Source organism: Chinchilla lanigera, unplaced genomic scaffold, assembly GCF_000276665.1.
Source record: "Chinchilla lanigera isolate Chin_1 unplaced genomic scaffold, ChiLan1.0 scaffold00016, whole genome shotgun sequence".
Classification (NCBI taxonomy): Eukaryota; Metazoa; Chordata; class Mammalia; order Rodentia; family Chinchillidae; genus Chinchilla; species Chinchilla lanigera.
In genome coordinates this window covers 21899441-21913173 of record NW_004955417.1, presented here as the reverse complement: position 1 = coordinate 21913173, position 13733 = coordinate 21899441, and the positions used below count along the sequence as shown (strand labels likewise).

At 39.7% G+C, this 13733-nt stretch overlaps 1 protein-coding gene across 8 annotated transcripts in view; it reads left to right on the top strand.

Annotated features, from left to right (window-relative positions):
• The first annotated feature begins 36 nt into the window (after positions 1-36).
• Trps1 (trichorhinophalangeal syndrome I) overlaps positions 37-13733 on the top strand; it is a 238593-nt gene continuing 224896 nt past the window's right edge. For 4 of the 8 annotated variants that reach the window (XM_005381891.2, XM_013512791.1, XM_005381890.2 and 1 more), the window contains exon 1: positions 37-447. Coding sequence is in view for 1 of the 8 variants with exons in the window: in XM_013512792.1 (XP_013368246.1) it covers positions 1136-1145 (10 nt within the window). In the remaining 7 variants the exon portion in view is untranslated. Of the gene's footprint in view, positions 448-612; positions 1146-1171; positions 1679-13733 lie in introns of those variants that run through there. The other 4 variants (XM_005381893.2, XM_013512790.1, XM_013512792.1 and 1 more) reach the window with 4 other exon arrangements.

Below are 13733 nucleotides of genomic sequence, written 5' to 3'. Positions count from 1 at the left end.
CGAAGGCTCCTTTGATATTAATAGTGTTGGTGTCTTGAAACTGACGTCATGCGCCGAGACGGAGGTCCTGACAAGCGATAACATTTCTGATAAAGCCCCGATCTCGCTGCCAGCGCCGGCCGCCTCGTTTTGGGGCGCTGATCGTTTTGGGCTGCAGACCCCGCGTCCTCTCCGATCGCGCTCTCGCCTTGCGATTTATTTTTTTTTAAAACAAAACCCAGCCCCCCCGCGTGCCTCCCCCGCCGACCCGGCTCGTCCTCGCTGTTTCCCTTCCTTTCTCGCGCTCTCTTTTCCCCGAGGGGGCAGGGCGGGGGGGGGCAGGAAAGGACCTTTTCTCCCCAATAATCCAAGATCAACTCCGCGGACCACAGAGGACGGTTCATGGCTCTGGCCGCCGCGCCACCATCTTCCGCACTGGCGAGGGTGTTCGCGACGATTGATCAACAGGTAAGGAGGGGAGACCGGGTCGGGACCGGACCGGTACCGGGACCCGGGCCGGGCGACGCCGGCGCTGCGCCCGCGCGTGTGCGCAGATTGTGGGCGATCGCGGTGAGCGGGGAGCCCTGGGAATTAAAAGTGACTTTCTTGAAAAAAAAAAAAAAAAAAAAAAGCAAGCCCTGAGCACAGAGAGGGAGACGGAGTGTGTGTGTGTGTGTGTGTGTGTGTGTGTGTGTGTGTGTGTGTCTGCGCGCGCGCGTGTGTGTGCGGAAAGCCAAGCGCAGCCTTCTCGGGTTTCACATGCATTTTCTTTCTTCCTTTTTTGCGCGTGATTTCTTTCTTTCTTCCCTGCGCCCCTGTCCCCCGCGTCCCACCCCCTCAGCCGCTCCTCTGCGCCCGGGTTGGGGTGCTGAGGTCCCAGGCATCGGAGTCCTTGCAGACCGGCGACTTGCAACTGGCTGCAGTAGCCCCTTGGAGTCAGTGAGGGTCAAGTTCAGCCGCCGGGGAGGAGGAAAAACAAATCCCCGTTGGCCAAAAAAAGAAGTTTCAGGCCGGTGCCCCCCTCCGCGCTGTCTGCGCGCCGGCCAGTGCGATTCCCCCTCGGGCGCAGGCAGGAGCTGGGGTGCCCGGGGACCCGCCGCCGCCGCGCGAGTTTTCTGGGGGCTCCTGACAAGCGGGGAGCACACTGGGCACCGGCATGCAGAGTAGTAAGTCGGGCGAACTTGGGAGGGTCGGGAAGGTCCCCCGAGAGGGAGGGCCCCGCGTGGGGTCCCCAAAGTGCGGAAAACTGCACCGCACTGGCTCTGGTTTGTAAGAGTTTGCAAAGCCTGGCTTGAAACTTTTGTGTTTTTTCTTTCCCCTTAAAGGCCCAGCTGGGCTGCAGGAGGAGGGTGTCGCATCCGCTGGTATACCCGCCTCCCAGCGGGTCAGGGCAGCCCGGTGGCTCAGGGGTCGGTGCCCTGCCCGTGCCATGTGGCAGGGCCTTGCAGCCGGGCGCTTCCGCAGGGGCAGAGAAGGGCAGACGTCCTCCGCGCCGCGGTGGATGCCCATGTGTCGCGTGGGCCCGGGGATCCTGGCCGGTGACTAAACCCCGGACAGCGGTGGGACAGCCAGGAGGAGAGGCTCTGTGCCTTCCCTCCAGTCCCTGTTTGGGCTGTAGACACTCTCCGAGAGGCCAAGGCAAACACCGCTGTCCCTCCAAATAACTCCAGGATTATAGGACCCCATGAATAATTTGAGGGTGAGGCCTAGGTGGGGGCTGTTTGAAGTGCAAAGCTGTTTTTGTGGCTGGGAACGTTTTTTCTTCGCTTTCTCTCCCTCTTTTTTTTTTGTTAGTACCTGTCTGAGATGGTGGTGTTTTCCCCTTTCCCAAGGGAAGCCAGTCACTGTTTTATGGCCCTAGGACTCTAAAGCAATTGAAGTTAGTGGGCGAGGAGGATTGGTGGGGTTGCAGGGGGGAAATCTCGGACTTACTAAATTGTAGGACCTGCTTTACTTTCCCCTCTTTTTAGGCCTCAGCACTGATACTTTGAAAGTTTTTTTTTTTTTTTTGAGCGACAGCGATGCATCTTGAGGTTGAATCAAAATTATGCTAGGATATTCATCCTTATCCTATTTTGGAAAATCTCGGCTAGAGTTGAAGGAAGGTAAGTGAAGGCGAGCAGCTGAGCGGAGAATTAATTCAGTGCGAGACAAGTCGGGCCGATCCATAGAAGTTTTGTAGATGCACGAACTTCTGTAAAGGCACCAGGTGAACCGGAAAGCGCCAGGGAGAGATAGGAAGGAGACAGGCAGGATATAGACAGGGCCTGAGACAGAATTATAAAGAAATGATTATGGTAGGCCTGGTTGCTGCCTAAAATTGGATTGCTTAAAGCGTAAATAAAACAGGCAACTTTCAGGGATTCTTCAGTGTCCTCCAGCTCTGAAGCTAGACCCTATGGATCGCTTTGGCATCACGTTACTTTCTCGCTGGTTGTAGGAAAAGTTGACCATTTAGAAAAGAATGCCCGAGTCACAAATGCCAGGGAGGGACAGGACAGTCAAGGCAAGCAGTGCGGGCAGCCAATTCTTGACGTGGACAAAATGAGGCAGAAAGTTTCTGAGCTCGGCTGTAGAGAAGTGGGTAACGTGTTGCTCATTTGCTTGGGAGGCCCTCTCAGTTATTCCACCGGCTGGTGTTAAAAAGCAGATGACCTAAAATAATTGTGCGGCCTTTATTTTTCTCTTTTTTCCCCCCTTTCCTTAAGTATGCTTGGGCTGTGAATAAATACAGGGTTTGTATGCGAGGTTAAGTGTTTCCTGTAACTTGTGATGCTGACGGGACAGTCTGGAAATGATACCAACGTTTTGAGGGTTTTTTTTTTTTTACCTTTAAGTGAAAGTTTATTAATGACCTGCTGAATCTTAACAAGTTAAACATATAGTTCTTAGCGTTCATGTTTCCCTAGAGTTTCTAACTTTCTTTTAAAGCTGTTCTCTTTGATAAAAACATCTCCAGTCAGTTAGATAGACAGGGCCACTAGTGTGCTAAAGCTGAACGATTATTTCTGGATATTAATAATGTGAAAATAAAACCTCCAAAGAGGAAACAGAGCTAGGGTGCCAGCGTGCTGATTTGATTTCTACAAGGGCAGAGCATTCTGAAGCTTCATTAATACTGTGTTGGCAAAGTATAATTTACCCGCAGTGAGCTGATGTTTATGGGTTCCTGATGTATCTGTTATATGTTAGATTGTATGTGTGTCGAATACTTTTACACACGTAATAACTAAGTCTGACACTTCAAATAAATGGTGGGATATAGCAAATGCCTTCTGGAAAGTTTGTCATGCCTCTGAATTTTAGATGCTGTTAGTATCTCAACTGCTGTTTATAATTTGTCCTTTGTCTCTTAAAGGTAGCAGTAAAGGTAAGGAGGAAAGTGTCATAGCGTCTGTAAAGTCTGAGCTCAGGATTTTGATGGCTAATATTTTAAATGATTTTCTAAAAAAATTTCTCTTTGCTTGCTTAGAAAACAGTTTGGGGTCCAAATCAGTGTGCTAGTCATAAGTGAGTGGCGTATGTCTTGCTATATTCTCGGTATTATTTTTGTTTTTCTTTTTAAATTATGTATCATTCGAGAGTTTGCTCGGATTTTCATAGTATAGGTCTATACGTATAAGGAAATCTTCATTCCTAGGAAAACCTTCAAAACATGGAAAGAACGGGATCTGTGGAAAAGCTGATTTAGAGAGCTTACTATTTCAGTGCTGCTTCTATTATTATTTTCACTGTTATTATAATGGAGTCTAGGAGCAACACTTTTCAGATAATGATTTGTGTATTTTTTACTTAGCAGTAAGTCAAAGGGCATACGTTTTAGTAAACTTTCGTCTTACCATCTTCACTGAAGTACATAAAGATTACTGAAAGTTTCTCAGCAAATTGCAGCAAGTTGTTTTTGAACTAGAAATCTGAGTTTGAGAGTGAGATGAATATTGATAACTGGTGTTTAAAGTGTTTTTTAGTAACGCATATATTTAAAATTATTTTTGTTTTTACCTCAGTCTTCTCTTTGATAGCACAGTGTCACAACACTGTGCTATTGTGTGTAAAACAAAATAGACTTCAGGAAAGTTTATGGGCAGGTGTCTATAATTGATTTAAAGGAAATATTATTATTTTTGTAATAAGCGATACACTTGAAATGACTGGCTCACATGAAAACATTCTTAGGAAGATATTCTCTGGTGTGTAAAATGAAGCCTTTCATTCAGGAGACTGACAACTTTCCACTTGGTATTTGCCTTTGCTTAATTTAGTTTCTGCAAGAGAGCTGGTGTGGTAGTCCGCATCTGTTTCTGGCAGGCATAGAAAACTATAAACTCAGACAGTTCTCTCCCCAATACTGCAGCTCACAAGTTGCAATCAGTTTGATAAAAACAGTCAAGTTTTATGGACTTGTTTTCCGTCGTTCATCCTGAGTCAAGCTTTCAGGTAACAGGTTTTTTTTTTTCTTCCTTTTTTGGTGGTAGGGACTCCTACTACCACGCATAACTAGTTCTGAGTCTTGTTTACACATTAATCTTCCTGATGTACTGGTGATTAAAATTTAGGGAAATTAACACCAGCACATCTCGATTTGGTTTTACTTTGGTTACTTATCTATGGGATAATTCAGTCTGTCTTTCAATATAGAAAAAGTAAATTCTTTTGTTACTATACAGCTACGATTTATGGGATTTCAGGATCTCCCTCTGAACGGGACATGAAGATGCTCTTCTGTTGTGTAGCCTTTGCCAAGTAGAAATTTCATCTAATTTTTAAGGGCACCTATAATGGCCATGTATAAAAAAGCACTTCATAATTATTTATGTTTTAAAACTTGGGACAGTTTAAAAATAATTGTCAAAATCATTTGTCTCCTAAGAACATTAAGCAGACAATTAAAGTAAATATGCTAAAATACCGAGTATTGTTTTATGCTACTGTTCGGTAGCAAATAGTGCTCAGAGGGGAGGTAACTACTTTTAAGGATTTGTCCTTGAATGGAAGTGGGTCCAAACCATTTGTTTATTGGTGGACAATATTCTATTATATATGACCTTTGTAAATAATTTTCTCAGTGTTATAATTATGGTCACTTCTTATGCTGTCATATTACTCAATGACTCTGATAAGTCTGAGAACTGAATTTGTCAGTGTTTGTTTCTCTGATGGGTGTAGTAATGAGGAACTTGCTTCAGGTTAGAAAAGGATCTTTGGGTATAAGCAAGCTTTTTTCCTGAATTTGCAGAAGGATGTGTGGATGAAAATGGTTTGAGTTCTGCTGAGTTCCTTAGATGAAGTCTGACTAGTGACTGCAGCTCTAGTAACTGTTACAGTAGCCATGTCTACTTTTTTGTTACCCAACTGTTTGCTTTCAAAAGCGCAGACCTAAGTAGCAAAAACAAAGATGAAATTATCTATGCAGATCCCAGTTTGAAGCATGATTGGAAATCATTTTCTAAATCAAGGCTATAATTGAGATTTTTTAAAAAAAAACCATTAAAATACCCCAAAGCAGACATTAAGGATACCCTTGTTGTTTTTTAAGTACATTTCATGAAAAAAATAATAAAAAACATTTAATTTTTAAAATGTTTCTAGCTCTTTAAAAACTTGCAGTAAATACTTTACAAGTGGCTAGACACCTTCCCTGGTGGTTTAGTTTATACAAATAGAAACTTTCTCTCTTACTCTTTCTCTCTTTCTTGTTTTCTTTAAACCAACTGACGTAATGCCAAACTTTGCTTTAAAAGAACAGACAGAAGTAATTGGTAGCTTTTAACTTTTAATAATGTTCTGGATTGGTTTTAGTGGCCAAAATGCCATTTTTTTTAGAAAAAGAAAAAAGTTCAAGTAAGAACGGGCTTGTGGCCCGAGGAAGGAAGGCTCTGTTGATGCAGTTATTTTTATTCTTGTTTTTCAATCTGTTATTAAAAATCTTTCCTGCTGAGCACTGCTGGATTTCTCCAATTGCTCTTTGTCATGGCTGGTGCATTTCAGGTTACCGGTAACTTTAAACAGTTTTGGGGTTTGGGGGAGAGTGGGTATTTGCGTGGCCTTCTTTCTTATTTGGAAAAAAATTAGTTTTTGTTTCCACCAAGATTAATTAATTAAGGTAATCAATGGAGACAGGTCAATGAATATGTTTATATAAAGAATGCCACACCTGTTAGCAGCAGCCTAAAATGTGGAAGTTTAATTGTGACATTCATCATTTTTATGTGCAGAGGAAGGAAGATAGATGAAACTTAACCAAAAAGCATTTTGAGATTGAAAATATTATTTTATGATCAGTGTGTTTCTACTGGAGGTTTTTTTTTTTTGCCCCCTTACAATTTTACATGATAATTTTTGAGTCTTATTTATCACATAGTATTTTTAATTCTTTCTCTTTCCTCGCCTAATCGTCATTTTCTGTCTTTTTGCCTTGTACAGGCAAAAAAACCTTTAGTTAAGACTCACCCTGGTGGTGTTGACTGGCAGGGGGCAACTTCAGAGGCTGGAGAGCAGTAGAATCTTTTCAGGGGGCAGGAGGATTTGTGCCAGTATTTTCTTCCTTAAGGGAAGGGCCTCCACCCAGAAGCAGGTCCCTCGGCCCCTTGGTTGGATTAGAACTCCGTCTCCACATTTCTGATGTGAATCATTGCTAGGGAGGTTAAAATCCTAAGGTTACATATTGTGGACTTCGCTTGTAAACCCAAACTGATTCCTATGAAATTCTTTTTATTTGTATGGCGTGCATTTAAGAAATAATAGCTATAGAAAACAAGTGTTCCACCGAGCGAGGTAAAGTCCTCCTGGTAATTATAATTGTAAAAAGCGTTCTGGATAGTCGAGGCCCCGGAAGTGTTCTGTTTAAAACTTGGACAGTTTTTATTCGCTTTGTGTGTTTCCCAGTTTTTCAGGCGTTAATTCACATCCCAGGTATTCCTCCTTTGCTAGTGTGAGGATTTGGGGAGCAGGAGCTAGAGGGACTGTTTTCTTGCTCACATCAGCATCAGGGAACTTTCTGGGAGTAACTCTTGATTTGTTCCCGTTTTTACAAAGTTTCCAAGGTACACTTCTGAGAGCTCTGGGTGTCTGTCATTAGATGTTTATTTCGCGAACGTTAGTTTGTTACTTTAAAGCTGAAGCAAAGGGGAAAAATAAAGTTTAGGAAGCAAGAAAAGAAAGCAGAGGGAGGTAGTTGAAGCTGTAGGCCCTAAATATCAGCACTTTGTGTACTGCTGGGTGGTGGGGTGGGGTGGGGGGTTTTGTGGAAGATGATACCAAAAAAAAAAAAAAAAAAAAATCAGTCAATTGCGCATTTCATCCCACCCCTTAAGGTTTACTTAAACAATATGTTTCAGTTTTGCCTCAAACCATTCAGTCCCACCTCTACTGCAAGAAGCCAGTACTATCTTGCTTCCTGGCAGCTGAAGGGCGACACTTTCTGTTATATAATGAACAGCAGTGTCCTTTGAACAAAGGTAATATATTTTGGTTTGTGTAATATTTTGGTAGTGAGGGGTAAGCTACCTCTCCTAGGAGTAGGATTCTAGCAGTGTAAACGCCTGCAGTCGCTTGAAGAAGTCACGATGCCTCTACCGTGTTTAGATGGTTGTGGGTATGTGTGCATGCTGCCGTAGGTGGGTTTTATGGGTGGGATGTATGTGGTGATGTGGACATGCACACCTTGATGGCAGAACTTCATATGCTAAGCCGTGAACTCTGTGCTTTACGCATGAATTTTTTAAGGAGCTACGGGACCTATTTTATAAAGTCTAGAAGTTTGGAGGATGGGGGTTAAACATACAGATCTTGATCCTAATACTTAGATCTTCTGCATTTATTAGTAGATTTGAAAAAAAGAAAAGAAAAACCTATACATCAAAGTACCTCCTGTCCGTGTATTTTAAGAAGTGCTTCTGAGATCGTTTGTAAAAGTCCCATTTTGGGGGTCGAAGCAGTGAGGTGGCAGCCTTGTTTCTAAGTAGGTGGTTTGATGGACTAGCACTTTGTCCTTTACACTTCTCAGCCTAAAACGTTATGCAGAAATCATATGGAACTACGAGATCGCATGCGTTTTTCCCTAGGGTGATGGATTCTGTGCGTCACCCAAATGGGGTGCTATTTGCCGGGCTTGTAATACTGGTTTTGAGGGTTGCTGTATGTCCTATTTCATCAGGAGCGCTGTACAACAACTTTGGTAGCTAGTGATTGACACGGTCAAAATAGGCTCTGGAAAATGTTCCAGATACTTTTAAGTAAGTCAGAAGTTAGTATATATTCCATTATTTAACACTTGCATAAACAAATGAGTCATTGTCTGCCTTCGATAGTAGATAGTGTTAGGACGAAGTTGTAGATGCCCCACGGTTTTTTTGTTTGTTTGTTTGTTTTTCTTTAATTTGAAGGGAGTGTAGTTCTCTTATTTGCATTAATAATTGCTTTATCTGTTAATTTGTATTCATGATAGTGAATGGTAGAGTATTATAAGAATAAACATTTATATGATCTAATGTATATTATTCAAGCTTTCAAAGCATTAATATTATTATAGGAGTAAAGTGAATAGCAGAATAACCAGGAATGAACCCAATATAGGGTGATCGAGAACAGCACAGCTGCTGCTTAGGCACTAAAAATATTGTAGACGTAGAAAACAAGAGATAGAAAGGATTTCCCCTCTGAGCTTTTTTACTTCTAGACTTTGAACAGACTAGATGAAGTTACAAGTCAGTGAAGATTTACAATACATCGTGTTTCTTGATTAGATTCTGCAGTATGGCTTTCTGTGAATTCTAGTGAATTGCTATTTCAGTTTCTCCGTGTATTTATATAGGAATTCAGATGTATCTATGAGTAGTGTGAATATGTGCAGCAGAAGTTAGTTTGTGGAACTTTATTGCCGTTGTATGATATGATGCAGAAGGATGAAGCATTACTCATGTAGGTTTAGCTTTTTCTCTTTTCTTTCTCCCGGCACAAGTGCAGGCACTGGATGTGTAACTTCATAATTGCTACGTGTGTACATGTACATGCACGTAATTTATTATCTTCTCACATAGCTTCTGTGTTATGACCACTATGGGGACTTTTCAGATAGTACGTATTTTTGGAAGTGATATTAGTCTTTGTAATATCCACTTCAGTGTCTTAGTTTGGTTATAATTTTGATAGCAAAATGACAGAGAGACTGGCAAAAGAAATTAAAAACCGGCTTCTACTTGTGCCTGCTCTGTGACGTCATTACCCTCAGTTTTAGCTCTGGAAAATGTAGAAAGATACATCGGCCCATTGTCTGTGAGTACTATTAAGTAGGTCTAAAAGAGAAGTGCTCCTAAAAGAGCCGTTGACATTTGCTTTTACTTTATTTTTGATGCCATTAAATGTTTCTGAGAGAGAATCTAGCTCACTCTCTAAAAGGGCAGTTAATTGGTGGACGTTAAGGGTGGTCATTTCTGTGTGTTATAGACATAAATTGTAAAAAGGGCCCAAGTTTTCTCAGTACAAATTTGTCTCCTTGTGGAAATGATTAGTCATTTTTTTATCAATTATTTCTTGATGTACCTTTGAGATCTTTTACAATTATGTCTCTTCGGTATTTCGCTGATGAATATCTATGTTAATAAATACATTTAAAGTATAAGTGAGAAGCCACACATGATTAAGTTTATCACTGAATGTGTGCTTTTTTTTAAAGATTATTATAAAATGTACTCCTGAGTTCCCCCGGACCTAGGAAAGTTTTAGAAAACAAGTTAGGCATAAGTGGCCCATTTAAGCAGTTACATATTAGCGTAATAAGTAATATGAAGTATTATTTTCTGTAATTTGTAAGGGAATAGTTAAGAGGAATTTCTCCTTTATATTAGAATTACATTCTTTGAATGTAAGAGGTGATAAATGAGTATAAGAATGTCATCTAAATCTTAATTACAATAAACTGTTTATTTTGCTTTCTATCCTAACCTATTTTATTCTGCTTTTAAATGTCCTGTTCTTAAGAGAATTTATGATGTTGAGAGAATGCCCTAATTATTTGTATCATATTTCATTTTTTCTTTATACTTTGATAAGCTGTAAGCAGGAAGCTATCACTCAAAAGATTTTAAACTAATAGTAAAAATCATAATATGTGTGCATCTGTGGGTATAATTTTGTGCACTTTGTCCAAACTTAACCTTTTAGTGTTACACATGTTTGCTTATACTTTTGTCCACATATTATACACCTTTTATTCTGAGAATAATTTCCTATGTAGCTCATAGTTAACATTTAATTATGTATAGCTGTGCTTTTTGTACTCCTTTAATATTTTCATGTGTCATCATAATAATAAAATTTAAAAAGCGAGATCAATAATGATGAGGGAGTCTCCAAAGCAGATATTAGTAGAAGCAGATTTTTCTTCTTTTTGTTTATTCTTTTCTCATTTTCAATTCCTTCAAACAAATCTATATATGTAGATACATACATAACTATTTGAAAGAAAGAGGACTAGGGCACTGTACAAGCAGTGAGAACGTCAAGGACTGTTGCTGCTCATGGCTTTATTCATTTATATATTTTTGACATAGAAAACTTTGACCTCTTCGCCTGTGGTCTCTGAGAGTTTCAGATAAACCCCACGGGGTCACACTCATAGGTCCGGCTTTGCGTGACAGAAAGCATTTTCTTTCCTGCGCTTCTGCTGAGCTTACTGTGCTGCTTAAGGAGTGGAAGGGACTGTGAGTTAATTTGCTCTTTGAAAGTGCAACCAGAATTCTTCCTTTCTGAAAATCCTCTGGATGGTTTTCAGAAGAGTAAGCAGAGCTTATGGGCTGTGTGATGCCGTTGATTTTAGGATCCTCAAGAAAATTATGCTGAGACCAAGCATGCTTCCTCTGGATTATTCTGCCATGCTTTATTACCATTTTTCTTTTCTTTTCCTTTTTTTTTCCTCCTTGTTTGAGATCTTGTATTTCAGTTTCTGGAGGAATAAGGGTTTACCCTTTTCGTGGAAAAATGTGGCAGCTGTAGGATTTTTAACGTACATTTCTTTATAATATTTATATTTTGAGGCGGCGGTAAAAGACGTGGAAAAAGCTTATATGCAGTGAAATAATAATTTGATTTTATTGTTTGCTGTTGAGCTGGCCTTTGCCACTCCATTTCTAAGATGAGATGCATTGAATGGAATCAAATAAAGTTGTGGGATAATTTGGAAACAATTATAAGCACCAACTGTGACATATTTCTGGCAAAGTGATTAAGGCAATTTTAGTTCCTCAGTCCTTCTTACCCAGCTCTGGATTCCAAGTTTATAAATATGAGTTGGACCACTCGATCATGAATGGTGCTCAAAATGCGTGTTGTCTGGATTTAGAGAAGAAGAATACTTAGAAAATTCTCACCGTCAGAATGTTTTAGATTCGTAAGAAACAGAATGTAAACTACCACGTTATCAACACTGACATCTCTGGTAAAGAGCTTCCCATGTTATTTATGGTCTGTACAATCAATAACATCAAGCACAAACTGCTTAACATATTAGTGCTTTGAGCTAGGGTAATTCAGCAAATGATTGTGTTTCCGTCAGAGTTCAAGGAGTCGCATAAGCTAGAATGGCAGCTGTCTACCAAGGATACTTGTAAGGTTTGGAATTTGCCCCTGATTTTTAAGAGCTGTGACATCGCTATCATAATATGTAGAAATATTCCGTGGTCACCTTTTATAAAAGCCAGTTCTATCTTTCATGTCTACGAAAATATAGCAGTGACTGTTTGCTTTTTTGTATGTTTTGTCTCCAAGCAGAGGAAACTGACAGTTTTATGTTTTAAGTGCCGAAAGTTGTTCCTGGCTAAGCAGTCCGAGAGTTAATCACTGGGATGTTAACTTGAATTTTTGTCTTTAGAAGTTTTTGATTTTTTTAAAAGTGAAGTCTACTTCTACTACTTCCAAGTTGACATCCTTCGTTCTGGATTGGTTATAGAAAAATGTTTTCCAAATTGTCTTGGATTGCTTGAAGTGTGTTGATTTTTGAAATAGTTTTTTTGTTTGTTTTAAATTTAAGCTTTTTATAAAGGAGAAAAAATCCTTCCTCTTTTTAGAGTTTTCTTATTACAGAATGCGGTTATTACTTGTAAAACACAAATTAATGTTGCCTTGATTTTGTATTTTTTTTTTTTTTTTTTTTTTTTTGCAGAAACTGATGTATCTGAAAACCAGAGATCACTGATCTCCGTCCTCCTGCCCCAATTTAACTGAATATTTTGGTCACTTCTAAGAAGTCACTAGACAGAGAAATCCTCTTGTGTGTGTAATTTTCACACTTTTATTTTTACTTCAAAAAAGAATGATTTGGGAAAATCACCTACTTATTTATTCTTTGTAATTAATTGAAAATTCTGAGTGGTATTAAACAACATTTAGTTGTTTCCGATTTATACCTTTTGTAATTATATCTAAAATTTAATTGGAGAAAAATAAATAAAAAAAAAATTAACAAGGGTTAAATTCTGTTTAAGATCATCCTATGGCATTCTCCAAATTTAATAACAAAATAACAAATACCCTTAATACATAGGGTTAAAATTAAATCTCTATATACATACAGACTTTCATGTGACATTTTAGTGCCAAAACATTTTCGTGTAAAGGAAACTTTCTAGGCTTTTGCCTTGTTTTTCCCCTACCTATGGCCAAATTGGTTGACATTATTGAGTTATAATATGTAAAACAAATAAGGCTGCTACCATACAGAAGTAACAGCTCTGCTTATATATCTGAAAGATATTAAAGCGTTCTGATTTGGAATAAATGCATTAGGCCTCGAAGGAGCAGATGCCAAATCGTAAACTTAGTATCTCTGACACCTACCCACGCTAGTCCCTGAAAAGAGGAGTTGGCTTCCACAGGGCATATCGTTTCCTCTTGGGAGAGGGGTGTATTTAATAGCAGTTTGGTGTCTCCACTGGTAGAAATGGGAACACTGCAAGCAGCCACCTCTCTGTTTGTTCCCTGTGATGTCAAGCAGACGTTCAACCGAAACTTCTGGTCCCTTGTAATCACAGCTGTGTGTGGAATTAGGAGAGTGTGATGATTTTGAGTCACATTTAATGGGCTACTTTGAAAGTACATTTTAAAAAATATAGCCATTTGGAATATGATAGAACAGCCAGGTCAGTGTTTTCAGGTTTAATGAAAATGTTCTTCATACAGATAAAGAAAGAAAAATCCAACAGATTCTTTCATCTTTTCCACCCACAGGGGGATAGGAAGCTTACTTCTGTCAAAACTGTTGTAGACATACTTGGTCTACTTAATTATGACAAGAGCTGATCATTTAAAAATATTAGCAAACTTCCTGACCCCAACAGAACGTATATTTTATCTCATTAGGTTGAGAAACTCATACACAAAAGGAAATACACAGAATAATAAATTAAATCACCTAGGATTAGATGCAGATTAAGTGGGGGAGCCTCCGGGAGAACTCTCCTAGTCCTGGATTTGGCTCTAAACCCTGGATTCCAGTTCCTTGTCCTGGTAGAACATTGTATGTGCACAAATCTGCAATGTTCTGCTTCCCATTCAAGGACCAAATACAAATCTAGGCTTGAGATTCTTCTAGAAGTTTCATTGTGGAGAAGTAGACCCAGCACAATGAAGAACTTAAATCTGCTTTTCAGGTTTGGTTTGTGTCTCTCTCTTTGTGTTTAATTCAGTTGCAATCAGAGCAGATATCAGGTCATCTTTTTATTTTGAGCAATGGAAGGAGCTTGAGGTATTACCTATTACAG